This window comes from Anabrus simplex, chromosome 6 (assembly GCF_040414725.1).
Source record: "Anabrus simplex isolate iqAnaSimp1 chromosome 6, ASM4041472v1, whole genome shotgun sequence".
NCBI classification, from domain to species: Eukaryota; Metazoa; Arthropoda; class Insecta; order Orthoptera; family Tettigoniidae; genus Anabrus; species Anabrus simplex.
In genome coordinates, this window is record NC_090270.1 from 332043209 (window position 1) to 332066453 (window position 23245).

The window sequence follows — 23245 nt, forward strand, 5'->3', positions numbered from 1 at the left end:
CTTGATGTCCTTAGTATATGCCAGAAATACTATCAATTGCAGCTGCTTTTCTAGTTTTCAACTTTTGTTTCTTATTGTGAATGTCGTTATCATAGGTAAATTTTAATACATCTTTAGTGTTATCACCTCCTCTATCCGGACATTATCCTTGTAATGAACAATCTTTATATACTGCTGACTGAATACTTCTGCTTTTTGAAGACCCTCACCTCCCACTACTGGGTTTCATCACTTTGATTTTGCGTTCTTTCCCACATTAACTTAATCACTATTTGTAGACTATGCTTTCTAGAAATTTATACCCACTAATGTTCAATTGGTCATCCTCTGCTGAGGAAATTTCGAGATAGGCCTACAGTATTTCAGTAGATGTACATAAAGGGATGGGAATTTGTTTCCACATCCCGCTGCATGAAGCAAAAACCGGCAGATATTTTCTATTTAGACAAAATCTGGGGCACGGACAGATTACTAATCTGATACAGTCTTGGAAAATCCGGGACATACAGCAACCCTATGTGCGAGCATTGTGCTTTTGGCAGTGGACACAAATAGTAACCAACACCAACAGGGACAGACAGCAATCAGAACCATGGATTACAATCCTTGTAGAAGCTTATGGAAATTTGTATATGCATTATACATTTAATTTACAGAAAATGAAAAGAAAAAAAGCATTTTATCACGGAGTCTATTTTTCAAATAAGATTTTTTAAATTTCATTCAAAGAAGTAAACATAATTCATTGAAGTTGAAAGGGCGCTTCAATTTTTTTTGGCATGCTGCTTTACGTCACACTGACACATATCTTATGGCGACAGTGGGATAGGAAAGGGCTAGGAGTGGGAAGGAAGCGTCCGTGGCCTTAAGGTACAGCCCCAGCATTTGCCTGGTGTGAAAAAGGGAAACCACGGAAAACCATCTTCAGGGCTGCCAACAGTGGGGTTCAAACCCACTATCTCCTGAATACTGGATACTCTCCACACTTAAGCAACTGCAGCTATTGAGCTCGGTTTTATCAAGATCAACTTGGTGGATGTAAACATGTAGGAATAGTACTGAATATGTGTTTAAATCCATCTGCTTGTTTCACAACCTTTGACAGCCAGCCAGTGGTTAATTTGTAGCCAAGAAGTTGGGGAACTTTCTCCCCAAAACGTAACTATAATGGCATTTTATCAAAATCTACAGAATCAGGAGAAAGTGTTTAATGGTGCATGCATAAGTGTTTTCCGTTTTCAGTAAGCGAACAGTACGCAGCATATGAATTTGACACATGTCAGTTTTTTCATCTGATATTAACCTACCAACACACACACACGCGCGCGCACATCCACCAAATACTAGCTTCAGTGTTTTATCATTCAGTGATCATGTCTACGTATGTGCCTGAAAAAGACATTTGCAGTACACATTGCTTGTCTTATTTAATCAAAAGGAAAAGGTTGTGGAAAGTCATTGTTTGCTGGTAGAAATGTATGGTGAACACAGTCCATTGATTAGAACATGTAATGGTACGGTACAAAAGTTCAACCCCATGCTCAGTTTTTTCATTTATGTTAATATTAACTGCTAGTTACAGGTTAGGTTTTCTTGTGTGTTGTCAGTATCACTTATTACATTGTCTGCATACCATGTATTTGTTGATGTAGGCGAGTCATTGTTTGGATGTTGCAACAATTCTGCAGTAAACTGGTGGCATTCTGTATCTGGAAATGAGAAAGGAAGTGGGTCTCCAGACAGTTTCTAGGCCTCAGTGCGCTAAACTTGTGTGTACTAACTTCAAACAATGCCACTTGTGATAAACCTGGAATACTGGAATAAGCTAATACAGAGACATTATGTGATTTGTAGAAGTTTTCTTTAATGGCTGATTTGATGGAACAGAGGTCTTGTTGGTGTTGAGTTGTGGGAGGATTAAGATTGGTTTGTCCAGCTTGAAGTGTGTGTTCAGTCATATTGCATGCTGGTTACGACTGTTAGAGATTGGTCTTGTCTATGTATGTACAGTTGAGACGCACTGCAGGATTAGAGAGCATTATATGCTGTCGACACTAAATGTTATACTCTATGAAGTGATATGTCAGTACGTGTAATTCAATGTGTATTTGAGTTCAATGTCAAAAGGAAGAATGAACTAAGCGCTGTACTCCTGAGTTATCAGAGAGTTTGGCTGAGGCATGGTGGCATTTGGGATTGGCTTTGTACTACAATAAATCAACCACTACTCATTAATCCGATATGGTGTAATAAGTTGTGATGCGTAGGTTTGTCATCCATTATTTAGACAAGCGGGATTGTATACAAATTGAACTAGGGGTTTCATGTGTATGTGTACAGCGAGTTTGGTGTGTGTTGGAGGACAGACTAAGTCCCAATGCAGTGCTAATACGAATGGACGTCGTACCAGTTCATGTATTAAGTTTGAAACTATGACTGGTAAATTCTGTGTAGGGTTGTAAATAAATATCAGTGTATGTTTGATGTGATTTATGTTTTGTGTATTTGATGAGGTTAAAGTTTGTAAGTAGGCCTATATGTATATATATATTTGAGTGGACCATGTGTCATTTCAGACTAGTGTATAATCTTCCTAGAATCACCTTATGCCTTCACTTTTCAGTACAACAAGTTCTCAGGCTGAGAATGCAGGTCAGGATATCGTCAGTTTACGACCCCACCCTGGAGGTAAATTTAATCTCATGCTCATTTTATATTCTGTATCATAGAGTACACTGGCGCCCAATCAGTTTTGTTTTGTTTATAATGTATTGAATTAGGAGGATACTCTCTTTTTTCACCTTTGTAAAGTGAAAACCGTCAATACGGAATGATTCTAATATCTTGTAACAGTTCCAGAATAGTTAAATGTAAATGTATTGGGGAGTCCAGAAGCTGTAGATGCTGCTAGGCTGTTACAGTAGATTCATTTTCATAATTATTATAGATGAATTGAATGACCATTGCCCTGAGTTGGGTAAGATTAAAGAGGATGTAATCAGTTTATATTCTAGATAGCTAGTCATCACGTTGTGGAGCTTGTGATTAATTAGTAAGAGTTCAAACATGTGAGACATGGTTTTGACAATTTAAACGTGGCGATTGCAAAAGTGTGGAGACGAGCAATTGCAGGTGTTACTGGATGTTGACCAACTCAAACTCAACAGCAATTGGCACAAGCATTCAATTTGTCACAAGAAACAATCGGCAGATGTTTATGAGCAATGGGAAAGATTGGTAAACTCTGTAAAGGGGTCCCACACAATTTGAATGAATTGCAAATGGAAAGTCACAAAATCACTTGTGAAATGCTGCCTCAGTGCCAAGGAAGAATCATTTCTGTACTGAATTGTGATGGGTGATGAAAAAAAGATTTTGAAAGCCTGAAGCAGAGAAAATTGTGGCTGTCACCTGGCAAAGGGAGTCCTTCAACACCAACACCAAATCGCTTTCCCAAGAAGATCATGCTTTGTGTCTGGTGGGACCAGAGCAGTATTGTGTGTTATGAAATCTTGAAGCCCAGCAAAACTGTTAATGAACAATGCTATCACTAAAATAAAATATTAATTTAAATCATGCATTCATTGAAAGATGATCAGAACAGGCCAGAAAACATGGCAAAGTGATTTTTTTACAGGACAGTGTGCCGTCTCGCACAGCAAAACCAGTGAAAGACACCTTAAAATCGCTTGGATGGCACATCCTTCCGCACCCGCCATACTCCCTTACACTGGTGCCGTCTATCAACTCTTCACATCAGTGGGGCACGCGCTCACAGAGTAGCGCTTCAGCAATTTCGAGGAAGTTGTAAAATTGACGAATGATTTGCCGCAAAAGACGAGCAGTTTTTTCTGGCATGAATTTTCATAATTGACCTGCAAGATGGATGAAATTTGTATAAGCTGATGGCCAATATTTTGAATTAACAAAAAATGAATTTACCTTGAAAATTGGCAAAAACTTATTCATACACCTGGTCGAGAAGGAAAGATAAATTAATCCAGAACAAAATGAGTGCCATCAAAGTTGGGTGTTAAAGAACAGAAGGAAATTGCAATTTTGAAAAAAAAAAAAAATTTTTTTACAACTTTGCTTTACGCCCCACTGAAACAGATAGGTTTTATGGCAATGATGGGATAGGGGTGACCTAGAAGTGGTAAGGAAGTCTCTGTAACCTTAAGGCACAGCCCCAGCATTTTCCTGGTGTAACAATGGGAAACCACAGAAATCCATCTTCAGGGCTGATTTCAAACCCACTATTTCCTAGATGCAAGGTCTCAGCTGCTTGGCCCTAACCGCACAGCCAACGTGAGGGAATTAAGTACAGGAAGTACAGTAGATGAGTATTACTTGGGTAGTAGAATAATAACTGGTCAAACTGGCTGATGGCGTCAGACATTGAAAGCAGTACCAAATAAAGTAATGTAATTTTAAATTAGCAGCATATTTTGTATTGAAAAGGTGGATCTATTGCATTCCACATTGTTTGTTGATCTCTATTCAGTACAGACCAAAGATGAAGTTCTTAACATTAAATATATATATATATAGGAATCAAACCCACCGTCTCCCGAATGTAAGATCGCAGCTATACAACACAAACCATACAGCCAAATCTCAGCAAGTCAATTTTGAAACTATACATAGGAAGCAGAACTTTAGTAGAAATGAAAAGGTTAGCACAGGTAAGTGCCTAGACAACTTATCTTAGTGTTATTTTCTTAATTCATTAAATGAAAGATTAAATTTTTATCAACATGATGAAAACCCTATTGCATTATTTTACATTGTTCAGGAGGTGTAAACAGAAAATGGCCGCGGCACTTGAGCGAGTGACGTCACTCTTGGTGAGCCACTTCCTGTGCGTTACTAGTAGGTTTAGCAGAGAGCGAGCCACTGTATGTTCGGAAGGTATTGTAAATGACAACTAAGTGAAAATGTGATTTACTGTCTTGTGTATGGTTCTAACCATGCAAACACTTCAAAAACTTTGAAGGAAAAAGGTTTAGAATTTCACAGATTCTCCAATCGACAAATCTCCAGAGCTATATCGCACTAACCAATAAAAACTTAAGTGTCTACTTTCTCACCAACCTGACAGTTTCATATGCTCCACACATTTCATGTTTCGGAGAGCAGGACTATGAACTATCAAATATAAAACCAAACCCCTAACAAAACTGGAAAACATGTGTTCTGTGCCACGCTAAATATAAGAGGAATGAAACCTGTTCCTGTTGCAAAGCAGTCAACATATATTATGAAGCAATTCAAAATATTCTAAATATACTTCTAAATTTGTTATTATTCAAAGTATTCCATTTCTTGACCCTCAGCAGCTCAGAATCCTACATATGTACCTTTTTGGGTATATTGTTCTCAGATTGCCTTCACTACAGAAGATGGTGTAACTTCTCTCTTCCCAGTGGAGTCCATGAATTTACCCACATATGGAGACAATTTGTAGTATTTAACACATTGTAAGTTTACAATATTAGAAAAATCCTCATATCAAACATTGCAAGTCACATTTCAATGCATATCATTTATTGTTTCAGTCTGTCTACAACAGGAACTATCAGCAGCAGTGGGCATCACTGCATATTGTTTGCACTTACACCAGTCTGTTTCCCTGTCTTTCCAAAATGACAGTTGCCAGTGGTTAGTTTTCTAGTCCAGATTTTTTCACTTTGGATCAAATTGATAAAGCTTCACTTTTCTGGACATTATTCATTCCAAACACTGTGCTGATGCTGAAGAACACTTAGAGGTGGCACATGACATCCGGTCTTAATGCAACAGTGAGGTCACATTATCCCATACCTAAAACTCAGGATCTTAAAAAAAAAAAATCAAATCAAAAATCAATACTGATCTGCAATTAGGGCAGTCACCCAGGTGGCAGATTCCGTATTTGTTTTCCTAGCCTTTTCTTAAATGATTTCGATGACATTGGAAATTTATTGAACATCTCCCTTGGTAAGTTATTCCAATCCCTAACTCCCCTTCCTATAAATGAATATGTGCCCCAATTTGTCCTCCTGAATTCGAAATTTACCTTCTCTCAAGCTAATCGACATTTTTAAGTTCCAATTTTGGCATTCTACTCTTCTAAAAGATATCCAACTGAATTAATTTTACTGTGCCTGTAAGGTGGTATAGAGCAGGATCCAACAACAGGTAATCTGAATCGATTATCCAAATGAAACATTTAAAATAATAATGTACTTATGAACCTTAGGATGCCTTACCTAATAAGCCATGTTTATAATTAGAAAAGTAAGAAGATAGGTCAATTCTAGAATTTACCAGTAAAACAGAACATTTACCATTGTGGTGTGGTAATAGTCCCAAATTTCTTACGATATGCATAGATTTCAAACTTTAACCAAGAGACATTGGTAAATCTTAGGATTTATCCATGCAATCTGTTAAAAGCTGCATTGAAGATTTCCATCTCTGTCGTGCAGATGGAGATATGTTTCTTTGATGGCAATTTTTTGTTCTCAGTCTGCTCACCGCTGCGTAGCTTCAGTCTGTTGAGTATTGTGCGCATGTAGGTCATGGTCATCTTAGAGACTTATTAGTAGTGTTTCTTGTGCAGCTTTGCATCAGAAGGAGTGATGTTATATGTAACAGATTTTATGAACTTCAGTGAATCGGTGAATTAGGACATTTATGTAACGTTACATTTATGTAACTACTCAGCAATTTAAAAGGATTGGTAAGGTGATTTGCTATAGCCTTTTTAAGTAGATCCTAAACCAATAATGAAAAAAATTAGTAAAAAATGCATATGTAATAGTGGAAGATATGTAAAGAATGGCAAACTTTAGTAAAATATTTTAATGAATAGGGTTTTAGCAGTTCACACAGGTAAATCCTATTATTTACCAATGTCTTGATTAAAGTTCAAAATCTATGCATATCAAATTTCAAACCAAATCAGATGGTAAATGGTTTTACCAGTAAATTCTAGCATTTACCAATCTTCTTACTTTTACTAAAATTAAAATGAAACTATTGACTGGACATTTCTCCAGTAAATTTTTACAAAAAAAAAAAAAATGTTGACATCATCTTATCAGAAATATTTACACAGCTATGCACAACAAATGAACTATAACACAGATAAAAATCAAAGCACTTCACATCAATCTTGACCAGAAAGTAGCAACATAAAGTGCATTCTGTGTTGCCTGAAACATCTTCAGTGCAGGAAGACAGCATTACACGGCACGGATATTGAAGGCTTATACTTACCTCTTGGCGCTGGACAAGAAACAGAGGACAGTATACTTTCCATTACTCCCATCTGAGAGTCACCAGTGAAGATTGGTTTACCAGTCAGCATTTCACCCAGGATTAATCCGAGACTCCACATATCAGCACTCACTGTATACCTGTGAAAGTAAAGCATATTAAAGGATACATAGAAATAGCTCAAGAGAAACACTTGTCCATGCTTATTGCACACTATCTTAGGAACAACTAATTACTTCAACAGGAACAAGTTCAGCTAGGAGTTGTACTAACAGCTTCCTTGATGTTTATACTGATATATGCAGTCCATTGTCTTCAGCAGGGTCTCTCAAAAGAGGATGCACTGGTGCGTTGCACGGCACAAGGTGCAAAAACGACTTCGCTAGGTTTATGAGGGTTCAGAAACCCCAATCCTTGATTTTCAGGAATAGCGCTGTCTCTTTCCCTAAGACTGTCTCCCTCGTTCTACAGCGCTCCACCACCAACAGATTTCAGCCAAGCTTAGCGGAGTTGCCCCGACAAAAAAAAACGCTGGTCCAAACAGAGCCGAGTCATGGTGCACTGGACCTCTGCCCTTCAGTTTGCATGCATGAGACTTAGAGTGTATGAGAGCCCTCGTCTTTGGAATAAGCACCATAAGTAAACCTGACACTTGACTAATGGAAAACAAATAGTAATAAGTCATGTAATTAAGTAACGTGAATAGGAACACAAGCCATGTATAGAATAGGAACATAAGGAACCCTATAGAAGAAACAATAAGATCAGTGTAGGAAGAGGGAACAACAAAGTAAATGCAAAAGGACCAGGACAATCTCCATGTCCTCACACAGTGCTGTCTTCAGATAGATTCAGTTCTCTTGTTAATCCCAGTTCTACATCCAAATCTTCTCAACCCCTGATGGATTAGTTTGTTTCCCAGCTTGATCAACAGGGCAAGCTTCAACACCCACCAAGGGTGCCTTAAGCTCAAATTATGTTTATTTTATTTTATCCAAACCAGAACAGGTAAGGGATGAGGGGAAGATCAGTGACCTCAAGCAAGTTTACTGGGACAAGGAATTGAGAGTTAAGAGTAGCAGAAGAGCAGAAGATAAAGTGCTGTGAGAAATTTACTCAAAAATTGAAGGAAGACAACACGCAATATGAAACTATTGGTCAGAGTGACCAAAAACGAAAGGAATTCAGTTGAAACCATCAAAGCAATTTAGGATCCTAATGGAAACCTGGCCAGGAAAGAAGAGGACATCAGAGAGGTTCTGAGGAATCATTTTGATTGCCTATTGAACAGGACAGAAGCAGATCAGAGAACAAAAGAACCAGCTGTTGAAATCTGCAGAGGAACTTCCCATTACATGGGCAGAAACAGAAGCAGCCCTAAGATGCCACAAGAGAAGTCCCCAGGAATCTAAATCAGCACGGACATGATTAAAGCAGCAGGAGTCCAGGGTTTACAGTAGCTACACAGAGTACTCAATGCAGTTTGTAAAGATTGCAAGACACCTGATTGCAGCAAGGGTGTCATTATCCCCCTGTTTAAGAAAGGAAATTGCCAAAAATGCTCCAACTGCCGGGGAATAACACTCCTTTCTCATGGGCTTAAGATTCTTGAGAAAATCTTAGAGAGCAGATTGCAAGTCATCTTAGAGCCACAGTTTGAAGAGGAACAGTATGGATTCAGGCCTAACAGGTCCACAACAGACCTAATCTTCAGTGTCCATATGTTAATGGAAAAATATTAGGAAAAAGTCAAAGATTTGTTTATGGTTTTCCTTGACATTGAAAAGGCATATGACAGCATTGCAAGGGAGGAGATATGGGAATGCCTGAGAAAAAGAGATGTGCCAGAGGGACTGATGAGGAAAGTTCAGATGCTGTATGAGAACTGTTACCAGCTGTGTGAGATTGGGTGACCGACATTCATGCTGGTTCAAGACCGAAAGTGGAGACCAGCAAGGCAGTGCACTATCCCCATTATTGTTTATCACCATCATGGATGACAATTAAGAACATTAAGAAAACCTCTGGCCTTTACTGATGATTTTATGATCTGGGGAGAAACTGAGGAACAAGTACAGTCGAGACTCAATGAATGGAAGGTTCACTTCCAGGAGTTCAATCTCAAGATAAGCGAACGCAAAACAGTAGGGATGGCGATAAACAGATGGACGACCAGCAAACATCATGCTAGGAAACCATCCACTATAAAGGGTGGAAAGCTTTACACACCTCGGCAGTGTAATATCTCTAGATACACTAGCTACTAAGGAGGTGGCAAATAGAGTGCAGAAGAGCTCTCACTTTTACCAGCAAGTACGAACACTCCTCTGGGATCCCAAAGTAACAACAAAATCGAAGCTGGTGATGTTCAATCAGTACTTCATACCAATCTTATCATATGGTATTGAAACCTGCACTCACGAAGAAAGATTCATCAAGGTTGTGGGCATCCAAGATGAAGTTCCAGAGTTCCAAAATTCAAGAAAACAAACTGGACAAGCTAAGGAATAATATCGTTAGTAAGGAAGCTGGGATTGTTACATCATTGTTACCAAATGAGAGTTGTTACTTGTAATTTGGTAGCCAATCAGGCAAAATACTGTAAATAGGTACTTCAACCTTAAAGTCAAGATTTTTAAACTAACAAATGACAGTCTTTTTAAAACAGTATCTAGAACTAAAATTGATCCCAAAGTTTTTGAAGCCTATACAGCAAAAAAACTTCACAAAAGTTTGAATAGAGTTCAAAACAAAGTCAATGACATTTGGTTAAGAAATGAAATTAAAGCGTCATATAAAAAGAAGTCACTTTTAAATATGCAGTTATGTAAAGTTCATTTAGCATTAGCTCAGGCTTTACATTCGTTAGAATGGAACTCTTTCAAACTACATGTGGACAAATTGTTTTGTTGGATAGGAAGCAAGCTACTCTTGACAAGAAACTATCTCAATAGCATCTCGATTATGGTTTCCTAAGCGTTGTTTAGACGCTCAAAAAGCAGTTCGCTCTCAGGACAACACACCTACAGTAGTTAATTTGACAAGATGTTCAGTTCTCTGAAGAAGACATGAGGATCTTGAGTAGAGGCTTAAAACATAACTGGCCTAGCAAGAGAAAAGAAACGGATGTTATCAATACAGTAGCTAAGATCGAGGCTAATATTTCTAAACTCCCTTTGGAGACACAAAATGGTACTAGATTTGAGGTAAAAAAGAAATAACCAAAATTAGCAGAAGAAATAAACGCTAATTTTAATTTCAACCACAAAGAATTAATCCAGAATGTAAAAAAAAAGAAAATGGACGACAACATTGTCACAAAAGCGAATAAAGGAGGATCCACAGTTCTAGATCAAACATACATTCAAAAAACAATTTTTTAAGAACATATAGTCAAAGATCCAACCACAAGAATCCAGCAAAATTTAAAAACTCTAATAAGAAGTTCTAACTTTCTTTTCAATGAACAAGAACAACAATAACTTTTTAATATGAACCTTAGTATTCCGACAGCCAGAGCCTTACCCAAGATTCATAAGGACATTCCAATATGCCCTATCAAATTGTAGAAACAGCCCCACCTATAAAGTATCAAAATTCATTCACGGCTTTCTAAAAATAATTACATATTCAATAATAAACATCCCTTAAAAATTTCAGTTACTTTTTGCGAAATTCCAAACAAGTTTAACCTGCGGCGCAATCACACAATGTCCTCCTATATGATGTAAATATGTACCCAAACATCCCTACCAAAGAAACTGTAAGAACCATGAATGATAATATCAAACACAGCGGCCTTAGTGAGATGGAAACTGAAGAATTCATGAAGATTTTAAATTTTGTCTTAAACAGTAACTATTTATCTTTCAATGGAAAGTTCTACCAGCAAAAAGGTTTAGCGATGGGTGACCCCCCCCCCCCTCTTTCTGGCATCCTAGCAGACATTTATATGGATACAATAAAACACACAAAAATTATAACACAAAAGGCATATGTTTATGGCTCAGATTTGTAGACAATACTTTCATAATTTTTGACAAAGATGCCACTAATAGTTATGAGATTTTGCAGTCCCCTAAACAAAATTGATCCCAAAGTTAAGTTTACTAAAGAGGATGAGGTCAAGAATTCCTTGAACATTTTGGATTTAACAGTTACATGCGGACATAATACCTTCGATTTTTGAATATACAGGAAACCTACACACAATCCTTTAACTATTATGAATTCATCCCTACAGCCCCTCCCTTAACTATTATGAATTCATCCCTACACCCCAAATCCCAAAAACAGCCTCTTTCTATAATTCAATTTATAGAGCTTTTAAAATTCCTTTCTCCCAAGAATTTAAAAATTTAACTGAAATACATAAGGAATCTTGCACAATTCAACAGGTTTAAAATTGATATGGTTAACCGTTTAATTAATAAAATAAAAATTAAATTGTCCACTAATCTCGTCCTGGACAAACCTAAAAAAAAAAAGTTTCTCCACATTTACATAAAATAACTCAGCCGTCCATCAGATCGTAAATACTTTAAATAAGCACAACATTAATATAGCCTTCAGGACATTTAACACCAATCAAAACACATTTTTTAACCACAAAAAGGTCAATTACAATGGCAACCATTATTCAAGATCTGGCATATATAAACTAACATGTACACAATGCAATTTTTCTTATATAGGTAAAACTGGACGGAGCCTTTGCACAAGATTTGGAACATTATTGTACCAGTTGGTACACCTATACGCCGCACATTTGAATTTTCCGCCTAAAATTTCTCCCCTACAGCTGAAACTCTGAACTTTAAAACTGAATTAATTCAACCGTTTATCTGAAGATCTTACTGTGTTAATTTCGAATTATTTTTGTTTACTAATTATCAAGAAGTGTGGACATTCTCTCACAGATGTCTCTACCAAAAACTGAGTATGCACCCTGGTGCAAAGTGAAGGAACTTTTGTTGAAGAAATTTTGTATTTATAAGTTTTGGTCTTCACTAAATTTTGTTCTTTCATTTGTGGGTTGGCAATATTAAGCTTTCTTTCTGCCTGTTTTGAACTCAGCCAATCAGTAATTTCTGTAATTAATTTTCCACCTATCAGAGGTTTCTTCTTCGAATTTCCATGTGTAACTCTTAGCTACCCAATAAAGTTGAGTGGGTGTGTCTTTATTATTCATGAAAGGTCTTGAATCTTCCACGAGGGTTTAAAAACTGCTGATTTTCTCGGCTCTTCGCCACTTCAACAACATCTAGCTTAGTGTATGGAAGTATAGCAGGGGGCGGGTTGCGCCTCTTCCTTCGAGCAGCAGCTACTCAGCAAAGGTAATGGCCTCTTAACATCTTTATTTCTTTCTTGGTCAGCAGTTTAACCCCCGGGGAAGGTTTGAAACCTTTTCAAAGTATCCTACCTGTTTAAAAATGTAACTTAGTGCCGGCTTATGTAAACATTTTCTTATTACTTTAAATGTAAATCGGGGATAGAGAGTGCTTTACCCTCTCGAGCTCCCCTTCATTTTGACTTGAGGTGACTATATTTTCGTAACTGATTTTCTAATCTTTCCTAATGTGTTAAAATCTTCTTATACAAGTCACCTATATAGCGTGGGAATAACCCCTGTGTATTGGCTTAGCGCCACTTAGGTTTTAACAAGCTTTCATGTAGGAGTGCAAGTACTCACCTCCATTCAATCTTTTATTTTGGGCCATTAATTTAACCCGTTTTTTGTTTTCCTTCCTGAGGAGGCCCAGTAGATTGGGTACGAGGTACCCCTGTTCCATTATAAGTTGTGCCTTGATGGCAGTTAAGTGTAATAAGCTGTTATTGCCTTTAATAGGCTTGGACGATTGAGAGCGGGTCAGCTCTTTCTGGTATTTTGAAAGGTGCCTCTAGGAGGCTTGACATTACATGGTAGGAGCAAATGCTCCATGTAATTAGGGGTTTTCTGCCCTTTGGTAATTTGTGGTTGTGAGCTGAGAGCTTAGAAATTGTTAAACTTTGGGGCTCGTAGCCCAGAATTGTAAAACCCCTTAACTTGTGCTTTCGTTTGTAAAGTTTCATTGTACCTGATTTTTCTTTGTTATTTCACCTAGTGAAAATTGTTAAATCTTGTTATCAGTTGAAAATATAATCTTTATGTAAATTTTAAATTCATCTTTTGGACTTGTAGTTAGACCCATTCCAGCCCGCACCTCCTTTCACCTCTGCTGATCCACCAAAACACGGTAATGCTCAAAAACACAAGTACTCAGCGATGAGCCAACATATGAGAGAAACGAGCCATCACTTTACATCCGTAGAGAAAAATCTTATTAGAAGCATAGGTAGAGGGAAATTAAGGAATGAACTGGAAAACCTACACATCTTTTTGGACCAGCCCTATAATAAAAATTAAAATCTTAATGATGTCAACAAAATTAAAAATCTTTTGTAGGAGTTAGCACCTAGATTAATATCGTGAATTCAAATCAAAACAAAATCCCTCAAGTATTTAAATCTCAACACACAAATACGTCACCCACCATGCCAAAAGTTAAGCCTGCCCATATCGCTTCTAGAAACTCCCCTCCAGCAATAGCACATACACCCATAGACCAGCCTACCCCCCCCCACCCCTTCTCCCTCCATGCCCCACCTCTCCATCACTGCACCAATACAACATCAAAAGTAGAAATGTTAAGATAGGCACTGCCAGAACAGACAGGTATGAATTGAACAAGTAAGTCATTTTACAGTTATGAGACGTTAGTTTAACACATTTTGTCACAACGCGTGCTCTAAATTGTTAATTAAAATTTCTTTTTTACTTCATTACAGATAATCTTAAGATCCCTCCCAAAGACCGAGCAACACAATGGGAATGATATTCATACAAGACTGTATCAAATGTCTAGAATGTTCCTTCTCAATTAAGCAGCAGCCCAAAACTAAGAAAGCCTAATATTGTACTCTTTACAATTCCTTGTTACATAATACCCGAAGTCAAGATGCTTACACTTATTCACAACAACGTTCTTGATCAGGCAATATATACTGTAACAATCGGTTTTAAATCTCCACTAGTGTTTGACAACACATTTCAACATCAGTTACATCAAGAACATGAAAATGAAATGTGGGTCAAATAAGCCCCAGTATCAATATCCTCTTTTCTCAAGACTTATGATAGAGGAAGAAGATCCACTTTAGTTTTGAACATATTTTTAAGTTAAGATAGAATAGGACCAACAAGTTTTTATTTGTGTTAAAACACCATTAATTTATGTTACAGTTATGTTTTGTTCACATTTTTAAAATTATTATCCTGTCAAATTAGTCTCAAGAAATCATTAACATTCCTAATTATACTATATATGGTTAAAAAGGTCCCAAAACCTTGACCTAAAGGTTGTCTACAGGGTGAAGATGCCCAAATAATGGGTGAAACATGTACCTGACCTGATAAGTCTACATAAATACACGCAGATTCAAACCACAATAAACGTGGAAAGTATTGAATAGGTGGTTTTATTAAATTATCCTTGAGATTCTATGCCTAGCGTCATCTTCAATATCGAACAATAATTAGAATTGTTACTTGTAAGTGGTATGTTCCGAGCTGTCAGTGGAGAGATGGCGTGGAATGACATCAGTAGACGAATAAGTCTGAGTGGTGTCTTTAAAAGTAGGAAAGATCACAATATGAAGTTGGAATTCAAGAGGACAAATTGGAGCAAATATTTTTTTACAAGAAGGGGAGTTAGTGAGTGGAATAACTTACTAAGGGAGAAATACAATAAATTTCAAATTTCTTTGCAATCATTTAAGAAAAGGCTATGAAAACAAGTAGACTTCCTTTATTGTAGAGGGAATGATGTTTTCTGGTGGTGTTTTACTGGGGTGTTTGTGTCCCAAATGAAGGATTTCTGCAGGTTCCTCACAATTTAGAAGGTTGAAATATTTAGCCAGAATTTCTGCATTGTCTTTATTGTTATGAGCTAGCTTACTATTTTCATCCTTCATCAATAGGGTCGGGGCTCATATTTTTGGAGCTGTTTTCTGAAGGTTTTGTAGTAGTTCCTTGAATGAATTTTATTGAATTCTTCTTCAATTAATTGCAGTGTGTTCTTATGATGCTGTATTTTTCTTAAGCCTTTGGTAGTTTTTCTCCATTTCACTAGATTGATAGGATATTTCTGATTTTTGGGACTGATGTATAGTCATGCCTGATGTCTTTTCTTCACTTCATATTCACTGTTCCACCATTGGTGTTTTTTACATGATTTAATTGGAGCTAGATCTTCTGAAGTTTGTTTAATGTTGTGTACCAAGTTTTCAAGTTTATCTGTGATCTTTATTTTTTCAGTTGCTTATTGGTAATTATCATTGTTGATTAGCTTGGTAGGATCTATTTTCTTTTAGTTTTAGGGGCTGTCGGGTCAGGTAAATCCTGCTACCATATGCAACAGGAGACTGTACTACCTGTGACTGTCTGTCCAAGGGTTGGGCAGTTGTTACGAAACCTGACAAACTAAGGGAAAACCAATGGCTATGGGTAGAAGTTCACCCTTAGGGGGTTTGTTCAAGCCATTGTGTAGGAAATGACAAATTCAGCTGGAAGCTGCTGCCTTGCAGATGTGGCAGGAGACTGTTAAAGGCTAAGGGAGATAACTCTGACAGAAAATCTTCTCTAACCTTAGGCCTAGCAAGTCAGTTTGAGAGCAACTACAATCGCTTTGAGCCTAAGATGCAAACAAATAACTCTTGAGTAGAAGATAGCACCCGCAAACCCACGCCAGGTATGATGGCTTACAGCCTGATGATAGGCCAAGCCTTGCAATTGTGCAACAACCCCAGAGAAGACACTCGAATAGGAACAATCAATATACTGAGCGACTGGGAAATGTGAAGAGTTAGTGGATATCGTGGAGAGAAGGAAGATATCAATCCTAGGACTGAGTGAAACTAAATGGAAAGGTAAAGGGAAGAAAGAGTTGAAAAACTATATCCACTACTGGAATGGAAACAGAGATGAGAAATGGAGTAGGATTGATATTGTCTAAAGAGTTAGATGGTATTACAGAGATCCAGTACATCAATGAGAGGATAAATGCAACAGTTCACCTTGGGAAAGAGAAGCTGCCACTGGTGCAAGTGTGTGCCCCTCAGATGGGTTGCAATCAAGATGAAAAGAACAAGTTTCTCGAAGACCTACAAGAGATCATCGGTGAAGAGAGAGCAATCATCATCGGGGACCTCAACGCACAGCTCGGGACAGACAGGAGTGTATGAGAAGGTGATGGGATCACATGGCTATGGGAGAAGAAATTTGGTAGGCAAACATCTCCTAGACTTCTGCATAAGAAACTGTTTGGTAGTAAAAAACAGTTGGTTCAACAAAAGAATCAGTCACAAGATTACCAGTTACAGCTGGGATGGAAAGAGCAAGACTGTCATTGACTATGTCATTACAGATAAAGAAAGATGTAGACTTGCGACTGATGTCAAGGTGATTCCAAGTGAGAACCTCAACAGAAACCACCAGTTATTAGTAGCAGTTCTCAAAGACAATGTACCAAAGATAACCAGGAATTTATCTAAGATTAAGGTATGGGAACTATAACAGACTGGATAAAGGACCGACTATCAGGACAGTATAAGAGGACAACTGCCTACGGAAGAAGCGGCGAGTGGTGAGCTAGAGTGGACAAAATTTAAAAACACCTTTATAAAAGAAGCAATTGAGGTTTGAGGAAAGAAAGTGCGAGAGTAAGGGAAAAAACAGACACCCTGGTGGAATGAGAGAGTAAGATCCTCAAAAAAAGAAAGGAACATGGCACAAAAAGAACGGGATAGAAATCCAAGCCAGAACAGGTAAGGGATGAGGGGAGATCAGAGACCTCAAGCAAGTTTACTGGGACAAAAAATTGAGAGTTAAAAGTGTAGTAGTACTAGAAGAGAAGATAAAGTGCTGGGAGAAATTTACTCGAAAACTGAAGGAAGACAGCAGAGGCAATATGAAACTATTGTTCAGAGTCATCAAAAACAAAAGGAATTCAGTTGAAACTATCAAAGGAATTTAGGATCCTAATGGAAACCTGGCCAGAAAAGAACAGGACATCAGAGAGGTTCTGAGAAATCATTTTGATCACCTATTGAAGAGGACAGAAGTAGATTAGAACAGATCCTGTCTGACCATGCTAGCCATTTTGACCGTCCAATTCTTCAGTTTCAACTGGTTACCAAATTTATCAATGAAAGGTCATTGACAGCAAGCGAAGAGCAAGAATATGTTTGTTTGATTCAGACTAGTCTAATGATATTTTGTTCATGGATAAATTTGGATGGGATTAAGAGGAAGAAATTCATATTTATGTGAGAGAAATATAGCAGACTTAAGGAAAGGAGAAATTTTCAAAAAGATTGCAGAAAATATTTCAAGTTCAACATAGTGACTAAATAGGTGTTACTTACTTTACAAATTGAAAATTATTCTATCTTTAAGTGTTTTACTAAAAGACAAAGTAAAGATAAATTTAGACACAAAAAACATTTCTTTTTTAGATGTAAATAAGGATGCAATTTTCAAGAGCAGAGCAGATTTAAAATGTTAGCATATAGTGACTAATTTAATAGATTTTATTCATTTATGATTTGAAACATTTTATTTTAAAGTTTGTAATAAATGACATAGTAAGTAAAGATGAAACAAGGAAATATTTTAATTTCAAGATTTATATATATTATTCTGTTGATAAATATATTCATAGCAATGTACAAGTCCAAAGATTATTTGATGTTTTGGCACCAATGAAGGAGAGAGTAGTTAGCTCTCAAATCATGTACAGTAATTAAGTATAATAAAATATATAAAATATTGAAAAGGCGGGAAAGTGTTCTATAGAAATCTCTAATATCCTCGGGATCTAAATTTTATTTGAAGTTATTGAAATTTTGAGGTATATATAATACCGTTTTTGAGCATGTATACCACATAATTTAATCACACATATCTATGGGCTTATACTGAATACATTATTTCTAATAGAACCGGTATTTAAAAATATACAAAATCAATCAATCAATACTGATCTGCATTTAGGGCAGTCGCCCAGGTGGCAGATTCCCTATCTGTTGCTTTCCTAGCCTTTTCCTAAATGATTTCAAAGAAATTGGAAATTTATTAAACATCTCCCTTGGTAAGTTATTCCAATCCCTAACTCCCCTTCCTATAAATGAATATTTGCCCCAATTTGTCCTCTTGAATTCCAACTTTATCTTCATATTGTAATCTTTCCTACTTTTATAAACGCCATTCAAACTTATTTGTCTACTGATGTCGTCTCATGCCATCTCTCCACTGACAGCTCGGAACATACCACTTAAATACAAAGTATGTTACAAGTGTTTATTTATATATCCACCTATTCAATACAAAGAGATCTTTTTAGAAATTAAATATTATTATAAAATGTTAAGGTGGATATATAAATAAACACTTGGAACATACTTTGTATTTACGTACATTTCAATACGGACCTAACATGAGAATTATAACATGTAACATACCACTTAGTCGAGCAGCTCTTCGTTCCCTCAATTCTTCCCAACCCAAACATTGCAACATTTTTGTAACGCTACTCTTTTGTCGGAAATCACCCAGAACAAATTGAGCTGCTTTTCTTTGGATTTTTTTCAGTTCTTGAATCAGGTAATCCTGGTGAGGGTCCCATACACTGGAACCATACGCTAGTTGGGGTCTTACCAGAGACTTATATGCCCTCTCCTTTACATCCTTACTACAACCCCTGAACACCCTCATAACCATGTGCAGAGATCTGTACCCTTTATTTACAATCCCATTTATGTGATTACCCCAATGAAGATCTTTCCTTATATTAACACCTAGATACTTACAATGATCCCCAAAAGGAACTTTCACCCCATCAATGCAGTAATTAAAACTGAAAGGACTTTTCCTATTTGTGAAACTCACAACCTGACTTTTAACCCCGTTTATCAACATACCATTGCCTGCTGTCCATCTCACAACATTTGAGGTCACGTTGCAGTTGCTCACAATCTTGTAACTTATTTATCACTCTATAGAGAATAACATCATCCGCAAAAGGCCTTACCTCCGATTCCACTCCTTTACTCATATCATTTAGATATATATAAGAAAACAAAGGTCCGATAATACTGCCTTGAGGAATTCCCCTCTTAACTATTTTACGGCATTACTTTAATTATAACACTTATTACAGCATCATTTTAGAAGACTGGATACAGTACATACAGTAGTGAAACAAGAAACATACCACCGTTAACACCCTTGGAAAGAAATCCATTAGTCTCTTTGTTATGGTTTACTTTTCCTCCCTTCACGTTAAAACTTCGTCAATACTATGCAGCCAAGATTCATAAATAGAGCTTGTCGTTCACAACTTCAGGGGTTGCTTTTGTACATGACCAGTAATTCACACCTGAGAAACGAGGCTTCGTCGATTTTCTCATCACTAGAAGTTTTAGTTTATCTGTTCCCATCATGTTAGCTCCCAGCATCACTCTTTACTTGTTAACCCTAGACCGGGCGCGCCAATTTCTGACACTACCGGGCATGCGGTTGACCTTGTCAACCAGTTACGTTTCCAGTGGTTTACAGGCTTCCAATTGCATAAACATTTCATTTAACAGCATTTTATCTTTTGTTTCAATGTTATTCTCCAAATAAAATTGAAAACTTATTAGCGATTAATATGGATGTACTTAAAATGGATAATCATGAACACGTGAACTAATTCTGATAGGGACATGAATACTGCACCTATTTAAAATGAGTTAAGCAGTAGATACATAATTAAATTAAAATAATGGTCATATTTTAATACTTGCACAATTATACAATGAAATTATCGGATATGATAGCAAAAAAAATGACTGGATGAAAAATAAACTGTTGCCATGTTTCTTGGACATCTTATCCCCCGAGCAATGCCATAATTTCACTGTGGTTCGCAAATTTAGCATCGCGCTCACGGCTGTAATTCACTCCCTCCCGCTTCCTAGAAATGTACTAATTAGTCCAGTATACTAATAGTTCATCGACCATCTCAACTGCATGAAACAGCCAATTTCTGTTTATACCTTCGTCTCCCCTCCCATTCCGGTCCTGACAGTATTTTTACAATATTCCTTGCTTCTACCCTCGAAGGAAGTTTTGAAAAGCCTACCGTGGACCACATTTCTCCTGCATCTCTCCTGAAGATAAACTCCCTTTCATTATCATTTTCATAGATCTCACTGTTCAAATCAGCCTCCTGCTCCGTATCACTGTTATGATCCTGATCCAATAGATTTATAATTTCCTACTCCCCATCCGAAAAATTCGAGGCAGAGTCCTCTATTTCATCGGACAACTGGCTCAAATTGCCAGGTATGTCTTCATAATTGACAAAACGAGACCTAAAATAGAAATATACTACAGTACATGTAATTATGCCTGGCTTTGCCCAATTACCCGAAAAGTACAGAGGAAAGGAAATTTTAAAGAAATAAATTTTACTTGCATGACCAAGCACGGGGTTGACTTTGTCAACCAGCATCAGGTTCCAAGAGTTTGCTCGAAATAATTACACATGCATCGCTTCCACTGTTGTCGAAACTCAACTGAACTGAAGGTCAAGAGTGAGAGCAAAGGTACTAGTTGCGAGGTGGTGAAAGACTGGAAGTTCTAGGAATTACAGCGTAAAATAGCACGCTGGTTGACAAAAAACAACGAGCGCGCCTGGTCTAGGGTTAACTGTTCCTCACAAACCACAAGTGCCATGTTGTACAGTTAATGTTGCACAAACTGAGTTACAGAGTATTTTTTGCTTCAAGGGTGGAAATGTTTGCTTCGAGCCGAGAAATTCGTGTAACCAAATTTCGAGTAATAGAGAAATAAGTACACGTGAAGAATAGGACAAACTGCTGGGATATTTAAACTACTTCGAGACACTGAAAATTCTAGTATGGAGGTTCAAGATAGAGGTTCGACTGTAATTACAGGCAAATGTATGTCTCTGGAATAAGGTAGGCTATATCAAATTATTATGAAGTCAAAACTTAATGTAAACTTACCATTTGGAACCAAGGAGAGCCTCTGGTGCAAGATACCATGTTGTGCCGCAATATTGAGTAAGAACAGGATCATTTCCTGTATATTCTGATGTAATGGAACGAGCAAGTCCAAAATCTGAAATTCTTGCCTGATGGTTTCTATTAATGAGAATATTGGCTGGCTGTAAAAAATAAAGGAAATATCAAAATTTCACCAACATTCCAATGATCACACATGTTAATGAAATAAAGGATACTTCTTCACACTAAATTCCTGAGGTTTGTAGATTATGTAAAAATTCTTTACAAGAGTTCATGAACCCAGTAACTGTTTTAGAATGAAAGACCTCAGTCAACATGTCTGTCTGAAAGGTTAACAGATTACCTGTATTTTGGTTTTCATCTCACATGTGACAAAACACAGGGTTTTTTTCTTTCTAAAAACTGCATAAGTGGAAGAAAATGCAATTTGAAGAGAAAAGTTTGTCCAAGTACTTTTTAATAGACTCCTGTTTTAACAGGAAAAAATCTAGGCAGTGTACTAAATATTCAGATTAATGATCTCAGGTCTACATTATCAGACTTGCCTCTTTTTTCACTACATGTCCCAGGCATGATGGTATCAAACAAAAGGAGCGGTGTTAAGGGAACAGGGAACTGGAAATTAAGTAGGGATGACATCAAACTGTTAGTGCTCAACTGTAGAAGTATTGTAAAGAAAGGAATAGAATTAAGTAATTTAATAGATATATATTTATCAGATAATGTAATAGGAGTTGAATCATGGCTGAGAAATGATATAATGGATGTAGAAACATTCTCACGGAACTGGAGTGTGTATCGTAGAGATAGGATAGGAATGGTGGGAGGGGGAGTATTCATTCTGGTGAAAGAAGAATTTGTAAACCACCAAAAAAGTAAAAGATGACAAACATGAAATTCTAGATGTAAGGCTCTTTTCTAAAGATAATAGGCAACTTGATGTCTTTGGAGTGTGCAGACCGGGAAAGGGTAGCGCTGACGCAGATTCAGAATTATTTGATAATATAATCAGCTATGTGGTAAACGACACGGAAAGGTATGTGATTGTAGCAGGAGATCTGAATTTACTAGATGTCAATTGGGAAGGTAATGCGAACAACAGTAAGCATGACCAACAAATGGCACATAAGTTAATATGGGAAGGGCACCTGATTCAGAAAGTGATGGAACCAACTAGTGGGAAGAATATTCTGGATGTGGTGCTGGTAAAGCCAGATGAGCTCTATAGAGAAAACGAAGTAATAGATGGTATTAGTGATCACGAAGCTGTTTTTGTGGTAATTTAAAATAAATGTGAAAGAAAGGAAGGTCTTAAAAGTAGGACTGTTAGGCAGTACCATATGGCTGATAAAACAGGCATGAGGGAGTTTTTAATAAGTAACTATGATCGGTGGAAAACGGTAAATAAAAATGTAAACAGACTCTGGGATGGGTTTAAAGCAATTATTGAGGAATGTGAAAATAGGTTTGTACCTTTAAAGATGGTAAGGAATGGTAAAGATCCACTATATTATAACAGGGAAGTAAAGAGACTAAGAAGGAGGTGCAGGTTGGAAAGAAATAGTTAGAAATGGCTGTGGAAGTAAGGAGAAATTGAAGGAACCTATTAGGAAATTGAATCTAGCAAAGAAGTCAGCTAAGGATAACATGATGGCAAGCATAATTGGTAGCCACACTAATTTTAGTGAAAAATGGAAGAGCCATCTATATCTATTAAATTACTTAATTCTATTCCTTTCTTTACAATACTTCTACAGTTGAGCACTAACAGTTTGATGTCATCCCTACTTCCCAACGTAAGGAAGGTCCGACAGACACTACGAGACAGAGAAGTTCAGTCATGGACGAA

General features: G+C 37.1%; 1 protein-coding gene across 2 annotated transcripts in view; it reads right to left on the minus strand.

Annotated features, from left to right (window-relative positions):
• The window catches only part of LOC136876543 (mitogen-activated protein kinase 15), a 105321-nt gene that overhangs the window by 43325 nt on the left and 38751 nt on the right, over positions 1-23245 (minus strand). For both annotated transcript variants that reach the window (XR_010860605.2, XM_067150583.2), the window contains exons 4-5: positions 21376-21536; positions 7264-7403 (exon numbers count right to left, since the gene is read on the minus strand). Coding sequence is in view for 1 of the 2 variants with exons in the window: in XM_067150583.2 (XP_067006684.2) it covers positions 7264-7403; positions 21376-21536 (301 nt within the window). In the remaining variant the exon portion in view is untranslated. The remainder of the gene's footprint in view (positions 1-7263; positions 7404-21375; positions 21537-23245) is intronic.